The 24,568-nt window shown below is 32.0% G+C and overlaps 1 protein-coding gene across 7 annotated transcripts; it reads right to left on the bottom strand.

The window, feature by feature from the left end:
• Positions 1-281: 281 nt before the first annotated feature.
• LOC122573988 (chromodomain-helicase-DNA-binding protein 7) lies at positions 282-24,171 on the bottom strand. Of its 7 annotated transcripts, XM_043741060.1 has the most exons (25): positions 20,092-20,556; positions 19,952-20,015; positions 15,411-18,638; positions 14,873-15,291; positions 14,439-14,789; positions 14,042-14,330; positions 13,462-13,959; positions 13,132-13,356; positions 12,728-13,044; positions 12,181-12,655; positions 11,728-12,092; positions 11,455-11,650; positions 11,026-11,331; positions 10,653-10,944; positions 8,751-9,270; positions 8,556-8,645; positions 7,652-7,843; positions 6,623-7,037; positions 6,257-6,542; positions 4,823-6,075; positions 4,521-4,764; positions 4,158-4,437; positions 3,928-4,072; positions 3,128-3,829; positions 282-2,977 (listed from the first exon to the last, which is right to left on the bottom strand). In XM_043741060.1, the coding sequence occupies exons 3-25, from the start codon at positions 18,531-18,533 to the stop codon at positions 1,025-1,027; spliced, it is 12,936 nt and encodes a 4,311-aa protein (XP_043596995.1). In that variant the 5' UTR covers positions 18,534-18,638; positions 19,952-20,015; positions 20,092-20,556; the 3' UTR covers positions 282-1,024. The 7 variants fall into 7 exon arrangements, with proteins under 7 accessions (XP_043596995.1, XP_043596998.1, XP_043596994.1 ...); XM_043741063.1 differs by lacking the exons at positions 19,952-20,015; positions 20,092-20,556 and adding an exon at positions 23,773-24,171 and having other exon boundaries at positions 10,659-10,944; XM_043741059.1 differs by lacking the exons at positions 19,952-20,015; positions 20,092-20,556 and adding an exon at positions 23,773-24,170.
• Positions 24,172-24,568: the final 397 nt, after the last annotated feature.

The following is a 24,568-nucleotide window of genomic DNA, read 5'->3' as shown; positions in this document are numbered from 1 at the left end:
TCCTCTTTAGTGCCATAATGTCGGTATACGGCAGCTTACGATTCCAAAGAAAATCTAATAGAAACGAACAATTTTTATTTAAAATTTCTTATTAATAATTCACGATAAAAATAATTAGAAACAATTCGCTAAAATATACTTAAAAAAGTTTTATGTACTTTTAGGCTTTCATTGGTCATATTATTATCCATGCACATTCTTCACTGATTCTATTAATACAATACATAACTTATTTTTTATATGTTCATTATTAAAGGTGTACATAATTATCAAAACAAAGATTCTAATGTTGGCATTTGCAAACAACAAAAAAAGCTGTTTATTGTATCACCTAATGTAATTAAAAGTACACTGTGTTATATACATTTCTCCAAGTACACAATCACTTATAGTCTCTAGGCATAATTATATAATATTTACACTGTTTTTTTTTTTATTAAGTTATTACTAATTTTACTTTACTACAGTATGATTATATCTTATATTTGAATGATCCATTGCGCGTTTACGCAATAATGAAATAGCAGTTATTGTATAACAGTCCCTCGTCAAAACCAATAAAGATTGTAAAGAATAATAAATTTAACAAAATTATAATTTGTTATTGTAATGTTATATAATTAAAAGTTAATTACCACACAATATATCGAATGATAAAATACTATTGCCAGCCTTCGTACTTAACAGCTTCAATGTTATACATTCACAATGATAGCAATGGTAATGTGTACATGGTTTACTTGTATTTCTCCCATTATTTCCATATAAATTGGAAGGAAAAATCAAATTTTATAACTGTTTTTTTTTTTTCGTTCTTTCAAGTTCTTTGAATGCACTTGTGCTCTGTTTAATTAAGAATTGTCGTTTCATTGATTCATTCATGTATATAAATGTTTATGAATCGATGATTTTTTGTGAATCGTTGTGCGAATACACTGCAGAAGTTTGCAACAAAAATAATCGCAACAACGTAGGATCATTAACAACACTAGTATTATTTAAAACCCACTTAAAAAAATTCACTTCACTCGCTCGTTGTGTGAGTGTCTTGTTGATCTGATTGCAATTCACCTTCCATTCTTGCTTGCCGTTCTGCTGCTGCTCTCGCTTGTCTTCCCGCACTAGAACGAAGATTTTTTCTTTCTGGAGGAGGTTCTACACTTAATCGTTTTCCACTTCGTGCTTTCTTGCCTTTAGTACCTTTGTTATCTTCTTCTATTTCTGATGGAAGTTTCGACGCATCGCTCTTAGTATTTGTAGTACTTTGTTGTGATGTAGTTGCATCTTCCAGGGCTGTTGTTATCGATGTTGTAGATGTAGGTGCAGTTATGGATGTAGGTGTAGGTGTAGGTGTGGGTGTAGATGTAGGCGTAGATGTAGGCGTAGATGTAGGCGTAAGTGTAGGCGTTGGTGTACGTGTGGGTGTTGATGTAGGCGTAACAGTAGATGCAACTGTAACTGTAACTGTAGTCGAGATACTTGTTGTTACTGTAGCAGCCGTTTCATCAATTTCCTTTTTATTATTAGTACTCAGAGATGTTTCACTGAATACATTATTCTCTTCTACGGAACTTTGTTTAGTTGTTGTACTTGATGGTCGTGTGCCATGTTCTACATCAACTGTTGTTACATCTGCTGAAGTTACCGTAGTTGTTACAGCAGTTGTCACAGGTCGTGTGCTAACTTCAATTTCAATTCTTGTCTTCTTATTGACAGGTTCAAGGGTTACTTCAAGCATACTTGGAGTTTGTTGCTCTGAACTTTGATTATGATCTATGTTACGATTCCTTTTGTCACTCAGTCGTTGATCTTCTAGATTTCTTGTTAAAAGTTCTGCACTAGTTCTACTTAAATGCTCCAGGGCTTCTTTCATTTCTTGTTCTTTGTTTTTCCTGTCGGTTCGTCTTTCCGAAAGATCTGCCGCATCATTTTGTTCCAAGGTTTCTCGTTTTTCTGGTTCTATTCTACGTCTTTCTTCATTATGTAACGTCATATCCGTGTACTGTTGTAATGTTATCGTAGGATCGATAGAATATCTGGATTTCTTCTCTGCATCCTTTCGTTTAGTCGTTGATTCGGTAATTGTATCACGTTGCCTCGAGTTACTTGCTGAAGACGCTGGTTTACGCACTGCTGAGGCACTCGAAGTGGATGGATTTAGAAGCCCACATTGGGCAAGACTTTCGTAGGCCGACGATACTCCACCAGGTTGCATTGAGAATGGATTCAAACCACCCAAACCCAACGGTGTGTATAAAAGACTGGGGTTTGGGAAAAAGAAGGGGAATGGTGTCGTTGTTGATATCGTAGACGATGCTGATGAAGTTGAAGGCACCGATGATTTACTTGTAGGAGGCTCCAATTTATTACGAGATGACTTATTAACACTGCTAATATTAGCAGAACCTGTATTTTTGCTGCTGACAGAACTAACAACAGGATTGGTCTCAGCTGCTGTACTAGTTGCTGTTGCACCTAAAGCAGCTTCCATACCTGCTAAAGATGGCAAACCAAGACCAGCAAGATTCGCAAATAAAGAATTCGTTAAACTCATATTACTCAGGTTACTCAAATTGCCCAGTCCACTCAATGCACCCAGATTGGGTAAACCACCAAATGGCATTAAAAGAGGATTGTTCTTTGGATCAAAATTGCCAAGAGAGAGGCCTGATAGAAGAGAGTTATTCAAATTACCCAGCGAAGGAAAGTTTAAACCTGAAGCCATTGATGTAGCTGCTAAATTAGCTTGATTTGCGGACTGCTGACTAGTAGGACTTGGCATCATGGGAGGTCTTCCTGGGCTTTTACCCTTATTAACATAACTTCTATCATTTCCTGACAATCTTTTTTGTAAATCGTGTGGAAGGTTTCCTCGTTCTTTCACAAGTTCGGCCCATTTTGGGTCAACATCAAACATTGGGTTCTCAATCAACCATTGACCTAAGCGCTTTAATTGTGGTGCTTTACTGCCTGTAACCTAAAATAGATGTACGTAAATTAACATATATACATAATAAGGTATGTAGTAAGTAATAAGTAAATAAAAATATACATAATTAAATTGCACTTACATAATTAATATAAATACATATATAACATAGGAAAAAATAAAATTTTGTATTCAAACCTTTTTGCCTGTTAATCGATTAATTACAGCGACATTCTCTTCTCCAGTCAATTTTTTCCAATCTAATAAAGAAGGATCAACACGCGGTCGCCGTCGTCTTGGTGCGTTTAAATATTCTGCACCTAATTGTTCAGACATAGCAGTTTGCTCAGCTAACCATTTATTCACTTTAGCCTCATGAGAATAGGATCCGATTTTAGAGGAATATTCAGCGACTTTATTAATGTCTGCAATCATCGCTTCATAACTCTTTTTGTGTCCGCTTGCTGATGACGAATGCGTTGAATTAAAATTTGGTTGTTGCTGTTGCTGCTGTTGTTGTTGCTGTTGAGTTTGTTGTTGATGCTGCTGTTGCTTTTTAAATTCGCGATTTTGTTGCTCTGCTTGAACAAGTAAGGCAGAAAAACTATCTTTATGTGAATGTAATGATGGGGGCGGTAAGCCAGAAGTAGAATTTGATGCTCGTGAAGACGGAATCGAAGTTACAGTAATGGAAAACGGTTTCTGAGTACTTGTTGGAGGATTTGGAAGCCCTATCGGCGCTGAAGTTGGAGTAACAGTTACATTTGGTGTAATTGTACTCTTTTTACTATGTTCAGGATAGTGACTACTTTGTTGTTCCTTTGCTGCACTTAATCCTAGTACTATTTCGTCAAGTTTTCTCCGTTTTTTCTCCTTTCCAATTATAGGTTCATCTGTTGGCTTTATAAAAATATAATAAATTTTTGGTTATTATTCATATTTATAATTTAGGTGTTTATATAAATAACTGAATAAATAGTTCATATATTTATACATACACAATTCTTTCTCTTCATCAATTTGTCTAACATACTATCTAATTTCCCTTTATTACTACTAATTTGTTTGTTTTTATTTGGCATTGAAAAGTCTTGAACCTCGTTCATAATATCTTTATTATTATCTGTACTTGTTTTTGGGTATCTAAAATGTAAACATTATATAAATACATAATTAAAAACATGTTTTATATTAAAATTATAGACATTATATTTATGAAAAATTATACCCAGCAGATAGATCTATAGGAGTCAAAGTACTCGAAGTCCCAGGAATTACAGTTGGTTTTCCAGGAACTGTATATTTTAAATCAAAGGGTATATTTTGTGTTCGTGTTTGCTGATGCGCTGGAGGTGGTTGAACCGGTGTTGAACGCCTCGATTCTTCCGATTGTGATTCATCATTTATCTCCCATGTATTAGATCCAGATAATACAGTAGGTTTACTTAAAGTCGCAGGAGACTGAGTAACCGTGTGGCTACTACTATTTAATAATGCATGAAGTTTTGCTAAAAATACAAAAACTATATAGTTATGAATCCTTTTAAAGAAAATTAAAAAAGATTATTAGTTTAATTTTTACTAATTTTACCCCTTTCAGTTTCTACATCAATAGCAATATGCCTCTTTCGTTTTTTAGATTGTGAGATATTATTCCCAGTTGTTGTATTGCGTGATATTCCATGATCTGTAGTTATAGTTATCACCTCTGAACATTCTTTTTCATTTGAAGGTACATCTGATTCATCACCAGCACTAAAATTTATAGATACAGGCCATTCTTTGTGTTCAATAGCATGTACGATATGCATCAAACGAGCTTCAATTGCATGTTCCTAAAAAAATTCCCCAAGTCAATTCTAAATGTACATAAAAATATAGGATTCAATTTACCTTTGGCCATTTGATAGTACTGTTACTATTGTGCGATAGAAGTTGCACAACCGTTGGTTCGTTATAATCTACTGTTTTGTCACGGAGAACAAATGTATCAATTTGCGTTAATCGTGACAACGGTTGAATAACTTCCAAATCGGGAAACATTGCTTTAAGTTCTGCTGCTTGAACATTACACTTATCCTCGATTTTGCACACCTTTGCTTTATCTTTGCTTGTATCCCCTGGTTTACTTTCTGGTACTTCTATCTCCTCTTTAACAACTGGGGCATCTATTTTCACACTTACTTTATCACTTTCCGCCGTTATATTTTCATTATTTTCCGTTGATTTTTCTACTATATCTACAGACTCTTTTTGTTCTAATAAATTTTTTTCATTTGTTTCTTGAGTTTGAGACTCTTTTGGCTTTTCTTCTTGAACTTCTTTGTCAGTCTCTGCTGGTATTTCTTTCTCCTTGCTTTGATTTTCTTTCTCTATTTTTATAGGTGTCGCTTCTTCGATATTCGTTGTGACATTACTCGTTTTTGTTTCATCTGTTTTGTTAATTCCTGATATTTGATCAGTTTTAAAAATTTCATTTTTTACTGATTCTATCACTACTTCATTCTTTTCTTCAGTTTTTATTTTCGTAGTGTACTCCTTGTCTGATGGCATATTTCTTGCAACGGTTGTAATAGTTAATGCATTACTGATAGGTTTTTCTTCAGTTTTATTTTCAGCCTTTATAATAGTTAATTCTACTTGGCTTTTTTCCAGATCCGTATGCTCCGTTCGCTTTTCCGCGATATTTATATCCTTATCTTTTTTTGCACCCACTTTTTCAATTTTCAAAGTACCTTCACCTTTTTCCAATTTTACAAGTATTTCATCTTTATCGAATTTTAATATGTCTTCTCTGTTTTCAATTTTGATTGCTTTCTCAGATTTATCCGAGACTTTAGACGTTTGAATATTACTATACATATTTTTATTTAAAAGTTTATGAAATGAAAAATCAGGGTCATTTAAGATAGTTATATCAGTTCTTCCTAAACCATGTTTTGCCGCACCAAGCAATAATTCTTTATCGTGTTTTCCAGGTTGCCACCAATCAGGTGTATCACCAGATGGTTGACATAATGAAAGTCGTTCCTCCAAATGAGGATGGGATAAAATTTCTTCGCGTATTTTGCTTAAAAGGTCTACGCGATCTAATATCTGTCTTGCTTTTGCCGGACTGAGATGATCAACAGGAACGTCTGAAAAATCTGAGATATATATATCGTATTTAGTACTTTGATATTTATAATAAATATCAAATATGTAAACAATTTTCATATTTTCAGATTAAAGCATAAAATATGCTGCATAATATTGTATATATAATGTCAATGATTGAGCCATAATATTACAGCTTTTAATTGTATATAAATATAATTATAAACATACCATCTTCGTCATTCAATTTAGCGTTACATACTTTTTTACACATTGCTCTAAAAGACATATAATAATCTGTGAGATCATTATCTGTTTTCTTATCAAATCTAGCTATACTTTTAAATTTTGTCCAATCATACTGTGCTTTCTTTCTATCATAATTAACACCGTATGTCGATACAACTCTTAAAAATTCACTTTCTTCACGACGGGACCATTTTGTCTTTTGTTCTTCAATACGAGTTCGTTCTCTTTCTTTTATCATAGCTTCCATCTTTTCTCTTCTTTCCATTTTCTATGTAAAATAAAAGAGTTGATATGTTCTAGATAACATTTTTATTTTTTACACTAAATATTTTGAATATAATAACTTACCAAAAGATACATAGCAAGTTGTTGTAAGTCCCATCCTTGCATATTTAAAGGTGGCTCATTCATTGAAGTAGCATGATTTACAGTTGTATCATTTTCCATCCCTGACTTTGATTTTTGTAATACTTTTACATCTTCCTTTTTTACACTTCGCTGATAGGAAGAAATTACTCGACGTAAACGAGTATTAAGATCGACCACGGACGGCCAAGTCTTTTCGTCATCTAATAAGCCATCATTTCCTTCATGACTACTACTAGGTTCAGGTCCAGGTGTATCTGCCTTATTAGGTAAAGCAGGTGAATCAGTAGGTGTTTCTCGATTAAATTTATCAGAATCTTTTGAATCTTTTATCATTCCAAGAGATTCAACATCTTCAATGTCATTCTCTAAACTAGTATCGTCTCTACTGCTGCTGCTGAAATGTTTAAATATTTTAAGTTAAAACTTAATTTTACATCATATATTTTACGAAGTATATTTTTAATCTTTTTAATTTTTACTAAACAAATCTTTCTAGTACGTATTTAATTGTGAAAACATACATATACTTAACCAATTATAAATATAACAGTTATTTTGAAACTATAATCTAAAAGTGTATAATATCAAAACTAAAAAGATTTTCATGATTACCACTTTAAAATGCTGCGAATACTAAAAATTTACGTTATAAACAGAAGTTATTAAGTATATATAACAATAATGTATTGACTGTTTATAAGAAACACTTAAATAATCATTGTATATTGGTATATTATATGCATCATCCGTCTCCACTGTAAATAAAAGCTAGTAGAAAGTAATATCTTAAAACAGGTAAAAATACGAAATTCCTTCACTGTTAAGGTACGAATAAAAGTATGAATAAAATGAAAAGGAAAATTTATACACTAATTCTAGCAGAGGCATTATCTTAAGCAAATTTAAACAGCATGCAAGCCATATATGTTAGAATGAAACAGCAGTGGCACATATATATATATATAAAATATATATATATAAAACAACGTAAAAAGAATAGTTACTTACTTATTTTGTGTGGTCTGAGACTGGGAAGGGGGAGGGCAGCTTGTAATGAAAGAAAGCGCGGGATCAATCCTCATCTGGTCGTAATTCTCGTAGCCGTGTTTGTAGCAGCCAACTATTAAGGATTTGTCTGCTTGGGAGTCCCACCACTTCGCTGGCCGTTCCGTCAACTGTGGAGGGTTTATCCGCAACGCACTGTAGGGCGGTTTCATTTACAATTTGCCAATTTATGTATGCCAATCGTTTAGATTATAAAAGTTTTATATTTTTATGAATTTTAATAGAACCGTAAATTACAATGTTTGTTGTTAAATAAACATAGAAAAGAGGCATATTATATTAGATAATATTTAAGGAATCGTTATTTATTTTTCTCGTCCCTTTCGCTCTCAATTAAGTATAAACGTAAGTAAACTTTTCAAACTTCCTATTCTGTTTGCCCCTTTAATACAGTGCACTGCTTTATAGCTGTCTCTTACCATGATGTTGCTGAGTTGACCATCTTTGACCATAGTAAGCCGTACAAAGTGTTTACAGTAATTTAAAAATCGTGTATATAATCATATACATGTTTATAAAATAGGATGGGAAAATTTTTATATTAGTAATATAGGATCAGCGATTAATAGCTATTTATAGAGCTACAAAATAAACATGGTTTAGCTCTATGAGCATTCCTCATACAATTACAGCTCCCAGGATAAACAAATACATCGCACATGCAACTATAAAGCTCCGTATAAGCGTGTAAGTAAGTGCATGATATTCTATGATAGTCAGTAGAGCGTAGAATAATGGAGATTTAAAAGTAAGTAAATATATATAAGTGTATGTGTATACGCGCGCGCGCGCGCGTGTTTATATATATATACATATATATAATATATATACATATAAAATCACTAACCTGACATGGACGCCATCAGATATATGCTGGACTAAGTCTCCAATAATCTCATGTTTGATATAGTAAAGCATTCGCACGCGTAACAGTACTCTGTACACAATACAAAATTTTAATAAAATTAAGCAGTACTTTCAACTAGAAATATTTTTTAACGAATTTTATCATGAAAGAGATTGTTGTATTTGATGTACGTACTTATTTGCATGACGACTCAAGTGTTTCCTGTAATTACTTTCAAGAAATATGTCTCCGTCATACTTTTCAGCGTTACTCCAATGATTAGGATCATTTGGACCTCCATTGATCATTGATCCCCGTGTTTCTCTACCTTCTCTAATTCGCCCTTTCTTCTTTTGTCTGTTATTTCGTCCACTAGTATTAACACACACAGTCTTGATCTTTTCTCCATTTTCTACAGGCGTAATAAGATCACAGATGAAGTTACGAATTTTTTCATCGCCGCGATAGTAACGGAGACAATAGAGTAAAATGACTCGTGCACAATCTTCAACATCAACTTCACGCCATCCTCGACGAAACTGACTGTGTTGAAGAATCTCTTCCCATCGACCCCATCCAAACGTTAGTAAGCCTCGTTCGACCTTAAAGCATTCGCTTCGTGCCCAACTTCCATATACCACCTCACCTTCCCGAGGAACATATTCATCGCAGAATTTCCGTGTCTTCTTACCGAATTTATCTCTTCGCTTTTTACCTTATAATGATAAAAAAACATATTACTATATACCTTATTATGAACTAGTATTAAAATAAAATATAGATGTGTGGAAGTTCGATTCTTTATAATGTAAATATAAATAATTCTGTAGTAATGGCAAGCAACATTACAAATATGGCTCGAAGGAAGATAGTATTTATGTTGTGAGTTCACGAGATAGAAGTTGATATTCTTTCGAAATTTACAAATATACATACGTAGAAACAATTACTTATTTTGAAAAATGAGAAATAAATTGAATTAGTAAATTAAGAATTGAAGGATAAAATATTAAATAAACATTAAGAAACTTTTACTCAATTAATATGGTAAAAGAAGTATTAAAAATATTAATAAACAGTTATTAAATAATAAAAAAATATCTACATTAATTAAATAATAAAATTAACTGCATTAAATTCTTATCATGATAGTTTATGTTACTTGTATCTAGTGAATGTTATATCTATGTTCATGAATGTTGTATAAATTATGTAAAGAAACACCTATTCAGTTTGCCATGCATTACACAAATACAATGTCCTAAACTTATGTTACAATAAAGATTTTTTTATAGTATGTAAGAATAAAATATATTTAAACATTTTAATTTTTGGCAAACACACCAATAAAAACAGCTTATAGAACAGGAATAACATATTTTAAACATTATTATGATAATATTAATGGTGTAGGCATACATGCACGTGATTATGCTTATATGTGTATGTAACATTCTCTGAATAAAAATAATAGAAAAGTATGTACATATATCTAGCGTTTCTATTTAACGTTTTATGGAAATTTATTTGTGAAAATTTCAAAAGCAAAGAAATTAATTGAGAATGTATACCATAAAATTGTTGTTATGTTGTTAATTTGTTTTGTTGAAAAACTAAAAAAACTGACATTATTTCACTTTTTTAAACTATTCTAAAATCCTTTAATAAATCCCGAGTTTCTCATAAACATGTACGTAATTAGAAAAAAGATCTTAATACAACAAAATATCACTTGACGAATATAGATATGTATGTATGTATATATATATGTATATATATATATTTACAATTATATGTTGAACACAACACAGTGAAGTTAGTATCTACAAAGTTTGATAATTCAACATTTATACCAATATTTTAATATGTTCTACTATACAAAAATTAAGGAACTTTTACAAATAAAAAGATATTAAAACGAATAACTGTTTTGCTAGTTTTATGAGGATAAAAGGCATGAAATATTTGAAACAGGATATTTAAATGTGACCCAATACCTTTGTAATTATCGTAGGATAATTCCATTCCAGGTATCACGTTAATTTGATGAAGTTAAGAACGGTATTGTCTTTTAACATGCACTAAGAATGAACATACCTCTACCTGTTAACCCACTACTTGTTTCATCGTCGCTATTATCATCAGAACTATCAAGATCTGACATAACGACAGATTCGTCATGGCCATATCGTTTGATTTGTGTTCTTCGCCTTGGTTCTGATATCACTAATTCATCTTCTTCTTTTTTCTCTGTTGTATCAATCTCAGCTTTCTTTGCCCATTTCTTCCAAAAATCTGGGTCATCAATATTTATATCTGATCTATTAGATGAGCATGCAAAACTAGCTTTTGAAAACGTCGATCCTTTCTCTGCTTCTATCGTTATAATCTATATAATTGAATTTTTCTAAATTAGTAAACACACATAAAAGTGAGGAACTTTTAGCTAACGAAACAACAGTTTACTTACTTGTGTTCTTCGTTCAAGTATTTGTTCTATATCTTCCTCACAAAATTTATCTCCGGCATTATCGTCATCCATAATAGCACCATAAGCACCCTTTTTTAATAGATCCTCTATTTCTTTCTTAGTCAACTGTTTATTACTTGGATCTTTGCCCCCTTGACTTGTATTCATAGATTGCAAAATTGCTTTATCTAATCCAAGTTTCAAAGAAGCTTTATCAAACATTTCCCTTTCATAAGTATTTCGGCAAAGTAATCGATATACTTTCACCATTTTTTGTTGACCAATTCTATGACATCGAGCTTGAGCCTGCATACAAATTTAATATATGTATTTGTAATTTAACAACGCATACAATATTCTAGTTATTGTTTCACGTATAAGTACAAAAATTCAATAGCTTTACTAAAATAGAGTAAATCCAATTAAAACCTGTAAATCATTTTGTGGATTCCAATCACTATCATATATAATAACAGTATCTGCTGCTGTAAGATTAATCCCAAGACCTCCTGCTTTAGTACAAAGAAGAAAAACGAATCTGTCGGAGTCAGGTTTACTATAACGATCAATTGCAGCTTGTCTTAAATTTCCCCGAATTCGACCATCAATTCTTTCATACGGATACCTAAATAAACATTTTTGATAAAGATATAAATATCGTAAAAGAATATTTACAATAAAGTAAAAATTAATAACTCTTACTTTTTATATAATAAATAATCTTCCAATAGATCTAAACATTTCACCATCTGACTAAATATTAACACTCTATGACCACTGGCTTTGAGTTTTGGCAGTAACTTATCAATTAATACCATTTTTCCAGAGCTATTTACTAGTGCATGGTAATAAGCTTCTGAATCTTCCTTTTCACCAGTTTTGTAATCCAATTGTATTTGATCTTCTGCGCCATTAAGTAGGAATGGATGGATACAGCACTTTCTTAATTCCATCATTGTATTCATGAGATTCGGAATGTTAGCTGATGTGGTTCCTTTTGCGAGGAAAGAGAAATTCCTTTCAAGAATGCCACGATAATATTTTTTTTGTATATTCGTTAATTCCACCTGAACGATAAAAGAGCATAATTTATTATAAATTATTTATTAATTTTCAAATATGCATAAACAAACTTGTGTTAATAATATTAGCCACCTCAACTACTGTTTCTTCCTTTGGAGCTAACGATTTCTCTACATCTTCCTTAAGTCGACGTAACATCATTGGCTTCAAGAGAAGTTGTAGCTTATGGACTTCACTTTCACTACTCAAATTACCAAATTCTTTAAGGAATGCTTCACTACTAGAGAACTGCACTGGTTCAAGAAAATTCAATAATGAAAAAAGCTCATTGACATTATTTTGTAAAGGTGTACCAGATAAAAGAACTCTATGTTCTAAATTTAATTGTCTAAGACCTTCAAGTAATTTGCAATTTCTATTCTTTAGTCTATGAGCTTCGTCTATAACGCAGAGTCTCCAATTATAGCCCCGTAATTCGTTAAAATCTGTTATAATTATTTCAAATGTAGTTATCAGTACATTAAATTTGATTAAATCTTTAATTTGCTGTCCTTTTTCATTTTTATAATAAACTTCATATTCTTGAAGCATAGTTCGACTTGCTGCACTGTAAGTAAAAGACTTCATAGTAAAATGTATTTTATTTTCAAATATAAAACTGCGAAAAAATTGTACTTACGATCCGTGATATACTACAACATTCATATCCGTCCAACTTTCAAATTCACGTTGCCAATTTGGAATGGTCGAGAGTGGAGCTATTATTAAAAATGGTCCACGAATGCCATACTTGTATACTGCATCCACAAATGTCAAAGACTGAATTGTTTTTCCTAAACCCATTTCATCGGCAAGAATGCAATTATGTCCATTATACCACGAAAAAAGCAACCAATTAAGGCCTTCTAATTGATACGGTCGCAAACTGTTATTATTTTTATAAATTGGTGATTCCTCTAATTTTACCCACGCTGACGCATTTGGTTTCTTTTTGGGCTAAATAGATATTAATAATTATTTTGATGTTAAACATTATATTATATAATTATAATATTATAATATACTAATATAATAACATATTACCTTCCACTGATCCTTAGGGGGTACTTTGTTAAACTTTATAAATTGAGCTATTTTTTCTGGATCAACATCTTCTTCTAATTCCCATGTGGAATCTTCATATTGAAGAGATCGCCATTTAACTAAATAGTGTTTTAAAGTTTCTCCAGTTGTTGGATCAGTATGTGTTGCTTCATCAAGCACTCTATCTACTTCTACAAAATCTGGATTAAATGGGTCATCCTCGGTCTAAAAAAAAAACCATAACTTTGATTATTTATATCTACCTATCTAATATTAAGAAATAAAAGAATATCAAAACTGTTGTAAAATATACAGGTACAAAATAATTACATTTTCAAAGATATTAGTGTTTTGTTGTTGTTTTTGCTTGAATCTTTTCAGCTTGGCCTGAATTCTTTTATCGCCCTTATATAATTCTTCTTCAGTCCTCCATTCACAATGCAAATATGAAAAATTTCTATATTTAACAAAATATTCCTCAACTTCTACTATTTGAGGCTTCACATCTGCTACTGCATTTTCTTGTTTAGATTCTGTAATTGTTCCTTCACTTTTACTTTTATCTTTTACATCATTGATACTTTTATCTTCAGAAGTCTCAGTATCATCTTCATCCTTATTACTCGTTTCTGAGACTGATTCTTTTTCAGATGTTTCTTCTTTTGACTCATTTTCCCCTTCTTTATTCTTTGTATCAGGAGCACTATTATCATTTTTTTCAGCAGATGTCTCAGTTTTCACTTCTGGGACAGTAGGTTTGACTTCTCTTTTCCCTATGCGAGAACACAATATATGTTGCACAACCATGGAATCTTCATCTGTTGTATTCTATAATGCATAAAAATTATTACTTTAAAATTTTTACGAATACAATTTTAATATATGAAGAATATATTAACATAATACATACAATATACACAAAGTTAGGTTTATTAGGCCCAACTTCACCACCTTCATTATCTTTTTTGACAGAAACAGGTTTGGCGGTATTTGTACCCTCTACTTTTTTAGAAAGCTGAGCATCCTGAAGAGGTACATCATCATCTGAAAATCTAAGCATTACATCATCCACATATTTCTTACGATGCGTATTTCTTGCTGAACGCCTTTTATTATCATCTCCAGCTTCTGGTGATGGCGGAGGCGTTGCAGCTAATTCTTCACCGTCAGAATCAGGCGCAATTCGACTTTTTCGTTTCCTAATAAAATTTGGTAAATTAATGAAATAAAGAGGAACGTGTTAAAATGGAAATTACAAATAAGAAATACTATTACTTATCAATATTCAATATTTTAAAATAACATACTTTGAACTTCTAGGTGATTTCCCTAACGAAACCTTCCCAACCGATCTTTTACGAGCAGCAGCCTTTTTCTTATTAGGTGTAGCAGTTTCTGTAACTGTGCCAACATCTGAATTTTCTTCTTTCTTTTCATCTGCTGGACTATCCTCTGAGTCTCCTTTTTGTTTATTTTGATCTTTTATTTCAGTTACTAATGGCTCAGTAGTTGAAGAATGTACTTGTTCCTGATCACTTTGGATGGATGGTTCAGGTGGTTTTGTATCTGATTCTTTAATTGCACTTGAATCAGAGACTGCAGTTTCTTCATTTTCTTGAATAACTTCATCATCAGCTGATTCAGAATGATTAGTTTTTCTGTAAAGATAGAAAGTATTCAAAGAAATAATTACTGTTCTAACAAATGAAAATTAAGAGGCAGTATTTACAAAATAACTTACTTTCTATTACGTTTTGTTGAATCTTTGTCTTTATTTCTCTTTCTTGGTACTTTTGGAGATTTTGCTTCCTTTGGTGGTTTTGGTTCTTTCTTAACTTTCGGCTCTTTTGGCTCTTTTGGTTCTTTTGGCTCCTTTGGCTCCTTTGGTTTACGTGGTTTTCTGGTAGGTGGCCGCGACTTCCTGCCTTTACTCCATTCTTCTTCTATATCGCCAGAAGATGGCTTAATATCCTCAGAATCTGCTGCACTATCAACAATATTACTACTGTCTCCAGGAGTTACTTGGTTATCTGATAATGGCTGTTCTGGCTGTTGCTGAGTAACTACTGCAGGAGTAATTGCTTCTTTATCAGCTTTCTTCCTACTCTTTTTAGCCCTAGGTGTGCCTTTACTACGACCACGACCAGTAGTACTTGAAACCTATTTATAGAAAGGATTAAAGTAAATTCATTAAAAAGATTCCCCTTATCTATAATATTATATATTATCTATAATAATATATTGTTTATATATAACAAAAATAAAATATAATAATTTACCTGTGGACTATCAACAACAGCTGCTGCTGTAAACATTGGGGTTTGCAATATGCATTGTGGTCCACCATTACACTGATCATTAGTCTCATGTTGTTGCAGAGCTTGTAATTTTTCTTGTATAGAAACAATTTTTTCTTGATTCTCACTTGCTGGGGGCATACAATATAATTCTTGCAGTTGCTGTTGCAGTGCAGCTTTTTCTTGGTGATGTGTAACTGGAGCACATGAATTACCAAAACCAGCAGATGTAACTGCTGTTGATGTTGGATTTTGTGGCATGTTATACATATTTGGCATAGTGCTACCACTAACAATATCACCGCCAGAGGGATACTGTTGACCAGAACCCACTAACATTTCATTTGAATAAATGTTATTTTTTTGCATATTTGTATATTCTGTGAAATTTTGTTGCACTTGGTGAGGAGTTTGTGAATTTGGCACTGATACTGCAGTTTGATGAGATGGTAATACTATATTATTACTTTGATTAACTGTAGGAATTTGTTGTTGGTGTGTAGATGGAACTTGATTAGGCTGGTTTTGTATTTGAGGAGCTGAATTTTGTAAAGGTGCCTGTACCTGTGACAACTGAGACGAAACTACTGGTGCATTCTGAGAAATTATACCAACTTGCGAAGTTATATGTGGTTGAGATTGCTGTGTTGATTGAACCTGATTTATACAACTTGAAGCTGGTTGAGGTGGTGGTGGTGGCTGTACCAATTGAGGTTGTGAAATTTGTGGCTGTGATATTGAAGATTGCTGAGACTGAGTAATCGATGGTTGCTGTTGAGAAGTATTTATTTGTTGCAATTGTTGTTGGGAAGATGATTGTTGAGCTGTTTGAGGTTGTTGTACTTGGCTTATTTGTGGCTGTTGTGAAGACTGCAGTGACTGTTGAGGCTGTACTGGAGATTGTTGTGCTGATACTACTTGTGGTTGATTCATATGAAGTTGTACTGGTTGTTGTGGACAACTGATAGGTTGCTGTTGATTGTGCTGCTGCTGCTGCTGCACTGCTTGATTGCTAACTGTAGGTTGCTGAGGGTGTGCAGTTGCATTACTATTAGTTGGACAATTTACTGGAGTCAGCTCTAAATGTTGATCATTTGGTTTCTTATCACACGTATTCTGATTCTCAATAGTAGAAACAGGAGTCTGAACTTGATTTTGTGTCAATTGTTGTTGAGATATTGTTGAAATACTTGAACAATCAACATTTCCATTTGTACTAGAAGTTGGTAATGATTGTACAGTTTCCTGAGATATTTTCCCAGATGTATGCTCTAAAGGCGAATTATTTTGTGAACTATTTTGCATCAAAGTATCAGCTTGTTGGTTAAGCACATCTTGTTGTTCTTGAACATTTTGATGTAATGTTTCATTCTCTGACTTTGAAGATTCTATTGTGTTATGAACAGAATCCGTAGGATCTCTAACTGTAGTTTCTGCAACATTATGAATAGTTTCTGTTCCAGCTACTGGAAACATTGATGGGCTTTGTTCAGATACTGGAGGTTGAGTTTCTACTATACTTCTATCTTCATTCACATTTGGCCTTATTTGTTGCTGCTGTTGTTGTGGATGTGACCACTGGGTTGGCATTGGCATCCTAGGACCTGTTATTGGCGACATAGAATTTTGTGCGGTAGACTGAGATAAAACATTTGGTGTTTGTGACATTGATGGACGTGTCTGAAACTGATTATAATCTTGACTTGAAACGTTAGAATTTGTTACAGTAGCACCTGGAATCACCATCTGCTCCAGTGCTTGAAGAGTAGTTTGTTGCGATGTTGGATTCATCTGCATTGAAGTTGGAGGACATGGTGACACAGACATTGTACCAGGTTGGTTTGACTGTTGATGTGGAAGTTGAACATGTGGATGTGGAGATAATGTATTAGGTTTAGCTGGTGACATAATAGGTCTAGGAGACATTTGCTGTTGTACTGCAGGTGGTCGCGGCGACATCTGAGGTCTAGGTGACATTTGAGGTGACAACTGTGGAAAAGCTGCACGATATTGGGGACTTGTGGCATGTTTGGCTGTGCCAAATTGCGTTGCAGGTCCAGAATGTTGAGGTTGATTGAACATTGAAGTTGCATGATGAGAATATTGAGAGTCTATAGGTTGTTGCTGTTGTGTATTAGGATGCTGTGAATGTTGAGGATACTGTTGAGGATGTGAAGGATGTGTTTGATGAGTTGGATGAGACGGATGATGATGTGGCATCCTTTGTGGTGGTTGTTGAGTTTGTTGTTGCTGTTGCTGCTGCTGTTGTTGCTGCTGATGAATAGCTGAGGCAAAGCCTGGATACCCAGGAGATGTTTGATACATTGTAACAGAACTTCCTTGCTGGTAATGCTGCTGTTGTCCAACCATATGTTGATAAACACTACCTGTTCCACCAGCTTGCATTGCTTGATGTGGCACACCCATATTTCCTATCATACTTTGCTGATTACTAAAATGTTGTTGTTGCTGTAATTTTTGATTCATCACTCCACTTTGATCTTGTTGATGAGAATACTGTGGAGGTATATGTTGTCGGAAAGTACCAGGTTGTGGTGCCATCTGATTATAATGTCTCTGCATTTGTGGATAAGCGCCTCCACTACCTGGCCAACCTTGCATACTTGGATCTATAGACATATTCGCTCTAGTCATTGAATGCTGTTGCTCCATTGAATACATGTTATCATTATAATTAGGATATTGTCCTCCACTACCAGGATGAGGCCCTCTATGTTGTGGTGCCATATTTCGAGCTTGATTTTGAAATGCTCCAGGCACCATAGCACGCTGTGGTGCACCATTGTCAAACGTACCAAGATTTTGATTAAACATGTTGCGTTGCGATGGATTTTGCAATTGATTAGCACTTCCAAAATCAGATCCACCAAACGAAGTTAATTTTTGAAGTGGAGATTCTTGAGATATATAAGATTGACTAATATAACTCCCTCCTCCATTAACACCAGCGTTTGGACCATCTCTAGATACTACCACAGAATTAGTTGTACCTGCAGGGTCAAAATGATCGTTCCCCCCGAGGTCAGGAAGAGCATCAAGCATCGAGCCACTAACATCTTCACCAAACAAATCGTACGAGTCCATGTCTATGCTGCAGGACTCTTCGCCTCTATTTCAGGCTCAAGAGAATATCTTATAGTCTCTCTTTCAGACATTAACGTGCCCATTGTTAATCCACGTCTTTTTTGCCTGAAACAATGTTCATTAAAATTGCATTAAATATTTATTTTATTTTTATGTATATAAAATTTAACGTTCTAATTCATTTCTACAATATTTATATTATTTGTATAATTTTCAGTATTAGGTACTATATGATGACAGTGACAAATGCCAAAGGGAAAAAGCTATACGCTTATGGCTTAATTTCTCATAATCGCTATAACCTTTTCCCCTTGGAATATGTCCTAATATGATTCCCAGATACAGGAAATAGAAACACAAATAAAGTCCACATTTTTGTAGAATACAGATATATATATAAAAATTATTATTTATAAACATCTTCATGTTGATACTTATGTAATATTAAAATATTATATATTATATATTATATACTTAATTACAAATTTTAGTCACTTACAAAAAATATAACACAAAACTATATAGAATATCATTTTATGTCAATCACAATAAAAGTATAATTTAATAACTTTAACTAGTTTTACATTTATAATTATTACATTTTAATAATCAATATATTGATTAGTATTTGCAATATATATTTTTATAGAACTTGTAATCTCTTGTTGATTTATGTTTGCCACAAAAATAATATCTTTATTTATAATAATTAGTATAAAATAGTCATAATTGCTACAATTTAATAATTACTGTATTTATTTTTTCTAAAAATACAAGCATTGCATTATATACAGTTTCATTTGCACATTTTTTATCAACCTAGATTTAAATTGTTATATTACACATTGGATATACCTACTTATATATGCTTGTATATATTCATTAATATGATCAAATTAACATAACCTAACATTAAAAAGAGATATGATAATTACAATATGAGCATAACAAAATGTATATAAATCATACATACAAAAATTAAAAGTAGTTTCAAGATAACTTTACAGATTTACTAAAACCAATAGAAAATAATTATTTTATGTTAAAAGGATGAAATCTGTCAGCATATTGAAAATATATAATAGGACTATTTGAAACCATTTAAAAAATATAAAAAATTAATATAAATTGCAAAAAAATAATGTATATTATTGTTTATTAAAAAGTTATAGATCTGGTACTTTTTTCATTTAAAACGAATAATGAAAGATTCAAGCATGCTGTTAACCAGTATAGACAATAAAAGGAACATTTTTTTTTTAAGTAACAATATGGTATTATTGCACATTGCTGACACGCTGGTAAAATTGCAAAACCGATATGTAAAAATCTTCAAATATCGATACATGCACATGAACACAAAGCGAAAAAGAAACTCGAAAAAAAAAAAAAAAAAGAAGAGAAAACACCTTACAAACCTGATGCACTGACAGCGGCACTATAATATACGAAAGGAAATTCTTGCTCTTATTAGGATACGAACTAAAAATGCACACATTAAGTATATTACAAGGGTGAACAAGAAGAAACTGTTAAGATAGGTATAGAAAGTTCTCACACTTTATTGCGAGCGTAATTTTATTATCGACAAAATTTCTCTTTCAAATTCGTGGAATTTGGACGCACGCCGAGTTAAATACGAGCATAGTAATAATATCAGGGGGAATCGAAGCGACTCGGTGAAAAAAAAGCACGGATCGTCGGAAAGTACGCCATTATCGTGAGAGATTTCCGTTTGGGCTTCCAAGAGAACTCTCGTAGCGGCCACCGCGACGCTCGATATTCAAGCACCAAAGCGTCACTTCACTTCGCACAATTCACTATTTCTTTCTATATTTCGTAGAAAACGCGTCTCGAAACATATATTACTTGATGGATGTAGTTATATGTTAATGTTTTATCGAAAAACCACCCTTGTTTGCGCGCGCGTATACAAGATTTTCATCGACGGTGGCTGCGGCTGCGGCTGCGGCGCGAACCGTCGAGGTGCAAGCGTGTCCATAGGCCCGAATCATTCTACACATCTCTCTGCCCTCTCTCACCCCCCCTCCTCCCTCTCTCTCTCTCTCTCTCTCCCAGCCCCTGTCCTCCCCACGCCGCTTTCCTCCTTTAGTACAGTTCACAACGAAGGACTACTCTTCTCTCTTACCCTACCCTATCCTATCCTGTCCTGCTGTACAACGGAGGCCGTTACACACACTAGTTAGAAATCGTAACATCTGTAGAAACTTATACAGCTACCTTTCACGTCATGCGCGCACACTCACTCACTGCACCACCTGGTGGCGCGCGCATCTCTCTTTGCCACTTAAAAACCTCTGTGCATGTATAGACACGCGCATGTAATAAACATGAAAAAAAAAGAAATAATAATGCATTTGAATTAGTTATGGATTTTTTCGATTTATCATTGTAAAAACAACTATTTATTTGGTTCATATAGAACTGAAAAAATCGAAATATCAAGAAATTATCAAATTTATTGTATTTACACAATGACTACAAGAAATGTTTATTATAGCAATTACATACTAATTAATTGAGTTCAACTGTTAATTTTCATATCATATTGCTGGTATATTCATATAACTGCAAAAATTGAATACTATGAAAATGAAACGTGATACCTGCAAAAAAAAACGCTTCATCGAAAAATAAGGATATGTACTTACAAGTACTTTTTGTAGCCATTGTATATCTTAACATCTTTAATGACTGTTAGTAATTTGAAAAAAAGATCATTAATGAAATAAAAATGGAAAAATATTTATGTTAGAAAATAAAGCATTTAAATGACTAGATATATTTATTCCATAACTCCTGTACTAATCGAATAATTATACTCAATTGAACGAATGTTGATTTGATTAAACTTTTTCTCTGAAGAATAAGAAATCACAATTTTTTTTAATTTTCGAAATGTTTGTATGTTTTTCTCCCAAATCTTTTATTTCTTCATAGAGTCATTACTTGAGTCAATAGAAACTAATAAAAAATAAAAAATAAATTTATTTGCATGTATATTGTTCCGTGGATATTTAAAACTATGAACAAATTCATATTATCGATTAAAAGAATAAAAACTTGGAATCTACTTTAATCATGATTATACAATTGAAACATGAAACATAGAGCTCAAAACACGATTGAAATACTGGAATGAATTCGAATTACTTATCAATTACATTTAAATAATTTTATATAATCAATTTTATATAAAACTGAATTAATATTTAAGTAGTTATATAAACTTATATGCATATATTTCAGTGTATTTTCTATCGAAAATTACTAGTAGAAAATCTATTTAATCTTCTGCCAGAAAGAAATTAATCAAATCGCCATGTAAATATGAATATTTTTGAATATGAATATGGGTATAAGTACTTAGATTTCGAGAAGTGACATTATGATACACAACGTGCAATGATTGCGATATATAAATGAACAAAATTAATTTATAAAATGTACAATAAGAACATAGTTATTTAAGATCGAAAGTAAAATAGTAACGTGATTTATTATAAAAACAAAAAATCAATGAAAATTGTGAATCATATGTTTGTATATGCATTTCAACCAATTAAATATTATATTTTTATTTACATTTGAGAAAGTAAGTATATTTTAAATACTTTTCAAGTATGATGTATAATAAAATTTGCGTATATAAATGCATATATATATGTATGTATCAACATATGTGTAAATGCATAAGTTTAATGTGTGAATATAGTATATTCACTGAATGAAAACAGAAAACAACGGGAAGAAGAAAAGAGATTGGACGCTGCAACCTTCCAAGAATTACACTCCTAGCACATAAAGTATTTGGCATCATGGTAAAAACACACAACGCAATTGGCGGTAGTAAGGCGGAGTCCGAATTATACCACAAAGAGAACCAATCAGATTTTACCTTATAAAGTAGGATACCAGGGCAGGATATTCGATTAACCAATCCTGTCCTTTAGGTATCAGCTTGAATGTGTAAGTATATACAACATCTTTAATGAATCACGAGTGTATTTAACATTATATTTCATTTTATTTGATTGAATGCATACACACGCGCGCGCGCGCGCACACACGCACACACATACTTATTGTAATAAAGAAACCAAATCACATAATTTATCGAATAATGAATCGCTAATGACTAGAGAAACACAAATTTTAAAAAATTTGTGACAAGATTTTATTTTTTATGGCTAGTTATACACAAACAAATTCCATCAATTCTAATTCTAATTCTAATAATTCTATCAATTATTTTTCAATTTTAAATAACGAATTGCAAAAGTTATAATTATCGATTTATTTACTATCAAAAAGTAAGAAATAGACATTTTTTATTTAATAGGAAAATGTACAAAAAGTTTGTTGTTTTCAAGTGAGAGAGAGAGAGAGAGAGAGAGAGAGAGAGAGAGAGAAACAGAGAGAATCTACCTATAATAGTTTTACTATAATGTATAAATTAAAAATATTAGCAATTATTGAAGATTTATAGACAATAAGCTTATGCTTACCTTAAAATAAATACATAGCTAATGAATCAATTTTCATAGTTTCAAGATTATTATTTTGAAAGAAATACTTATTTGATTTTAAGTTTGTAAATGTTTCACAGCTATATCAATGAAACATCGTCATGTAATATAATTCAATAGATTTATACAAGTATATTAAAAAGAATAGACTTTATGTAATTTCAGTAACATTCAGCGATTATGAATTTTATTATACTACATAATAATGGGTAATTTTGCTAAATACATTTTTATAATCGATTGACAAAGAAAGTATAACACAAAAGGACAAAAATTAAATACCTATCATGTGAAACGTGGTCAAACTAATAACGGTCTCACACATCCCTACGCAATCTACAATCAAACCATAATTTATTATGAAAAGTGGGATACAAACTAAAAATATTGAGAATTTATATTTTTCCATAACAGAAATAAAACAGAGTACTCACAGCATAGAAAAACTATAACGCAAAACTATAAGAGATCAGTGAAAAATATTGAAATATTACAGAAACGTTATATTTTTATTTCGCATACTAAACATCTATGAATGTAATATAACATTATACAGTTTTATTCTGGTTTGAAGTGTCAAAATTAAGTTTCAATATTGTTAAAATTAAGAAATATATAAGCAATTTATATGAACTTACGAGTTATTATTATGAAAAACCGGGATTTTGCAATAATTAAATAAGACTCACTGTAGTGTACACGTTAATCCCATTCTCCTGGACATTCCATGTAAATCTACTGCACGATTGTTCGCTTAATCGTTATCTTGGTGTCCATTTTGTTTGGTTAATTACTGAAGAGGCGTCGGTGCTGCCGTCGATTACGTTGACACAACATAATGGTTCTTCCGTGATTGGAGCACAATATATGTCAGAAATTCTAGTGTTTTTAACAGTTTTATAAGTAATCACATAAATTTGAACTTTACAACATCACTGTAACAAATTAAAATGAAATTTAAAATGTTTTAACAACATTATATATTTCTATTTATATTTCACATATTGACCGCTTCATCTTTTCGACGATAACCCAATTTCGTAAACGAATAGACAAGAAACGAAACGCTTTCTGCTTACAAACACACCGATGGTGTCGACACTTTACTTTATGACACATTGAATTTATAAAATATAAGAAGTCATAATTTATTGAATTTAATTTATGTACGTTTTGTAAGATTATTCTATATTATTTTATATAATAAAATAATCGCATTGTTTTTTGAATGTACTTTAAAAATATTTATTAAAGCTCATCTTATGAAACCTATTTGTAGTATCTTCATTTATTAATTAATTTTTCTATAGCGGAATATATACGTGCATATATACTTATGTGATTTATATTTTAATAACTTTATTCTTTTCCTTTTAATGCTAAGAAATAAGATTTTTTAGAAGAATTTTTTTATATCTCGTACATGTACGTTTTTAAACTTAAAGTCGTATATCTACTTATAAATACTTAAAAAATTATATTTTA

Source organism: Bombus pyrosoma, linkage group LG12, assembly GCF_014825855.1.
Source record: "Bombus pyrosoma isolate SC7728 linkage group LG12, ASM1482585v1, whole genome shotgun sequence".
Classification (NCBI taxonomy): domain Eukaryota; kingdom Metazoa; phylum Arthropoda; class Insecta; order Hymenoptera; family Apidae; genus Bombus; species Bombus pyrosoma.
This window is presented reverse-complemented; position numbering and strand designations above follow the sequence as displayed.

Excerpts from the sequence above, each read along its gene's own strand:
- LOC122573988 (XM_043741059.1), bottom strand. The coding sequence starts at position 18,533 with ATGGACTCGTACGATTTGTTTGGTGAAGATGTTAGTGGCTCGATGCTT. Across the intron at positions 13,357-13,461 it reads ACACTAATATCTTTGAAAAT|ACCGAGGATGACCCATTTAA; the intron begins GTAATTATTTTG and ends TTTTTTTTTTAG. Across the intron at positions 11,332-11,454 it reads ATCCACAAAATGATTTACAG|GCTCAAGCTCGATGTCATAG; the intron begins GTTTTAATTGGA and ends ATTTGTATGCAG.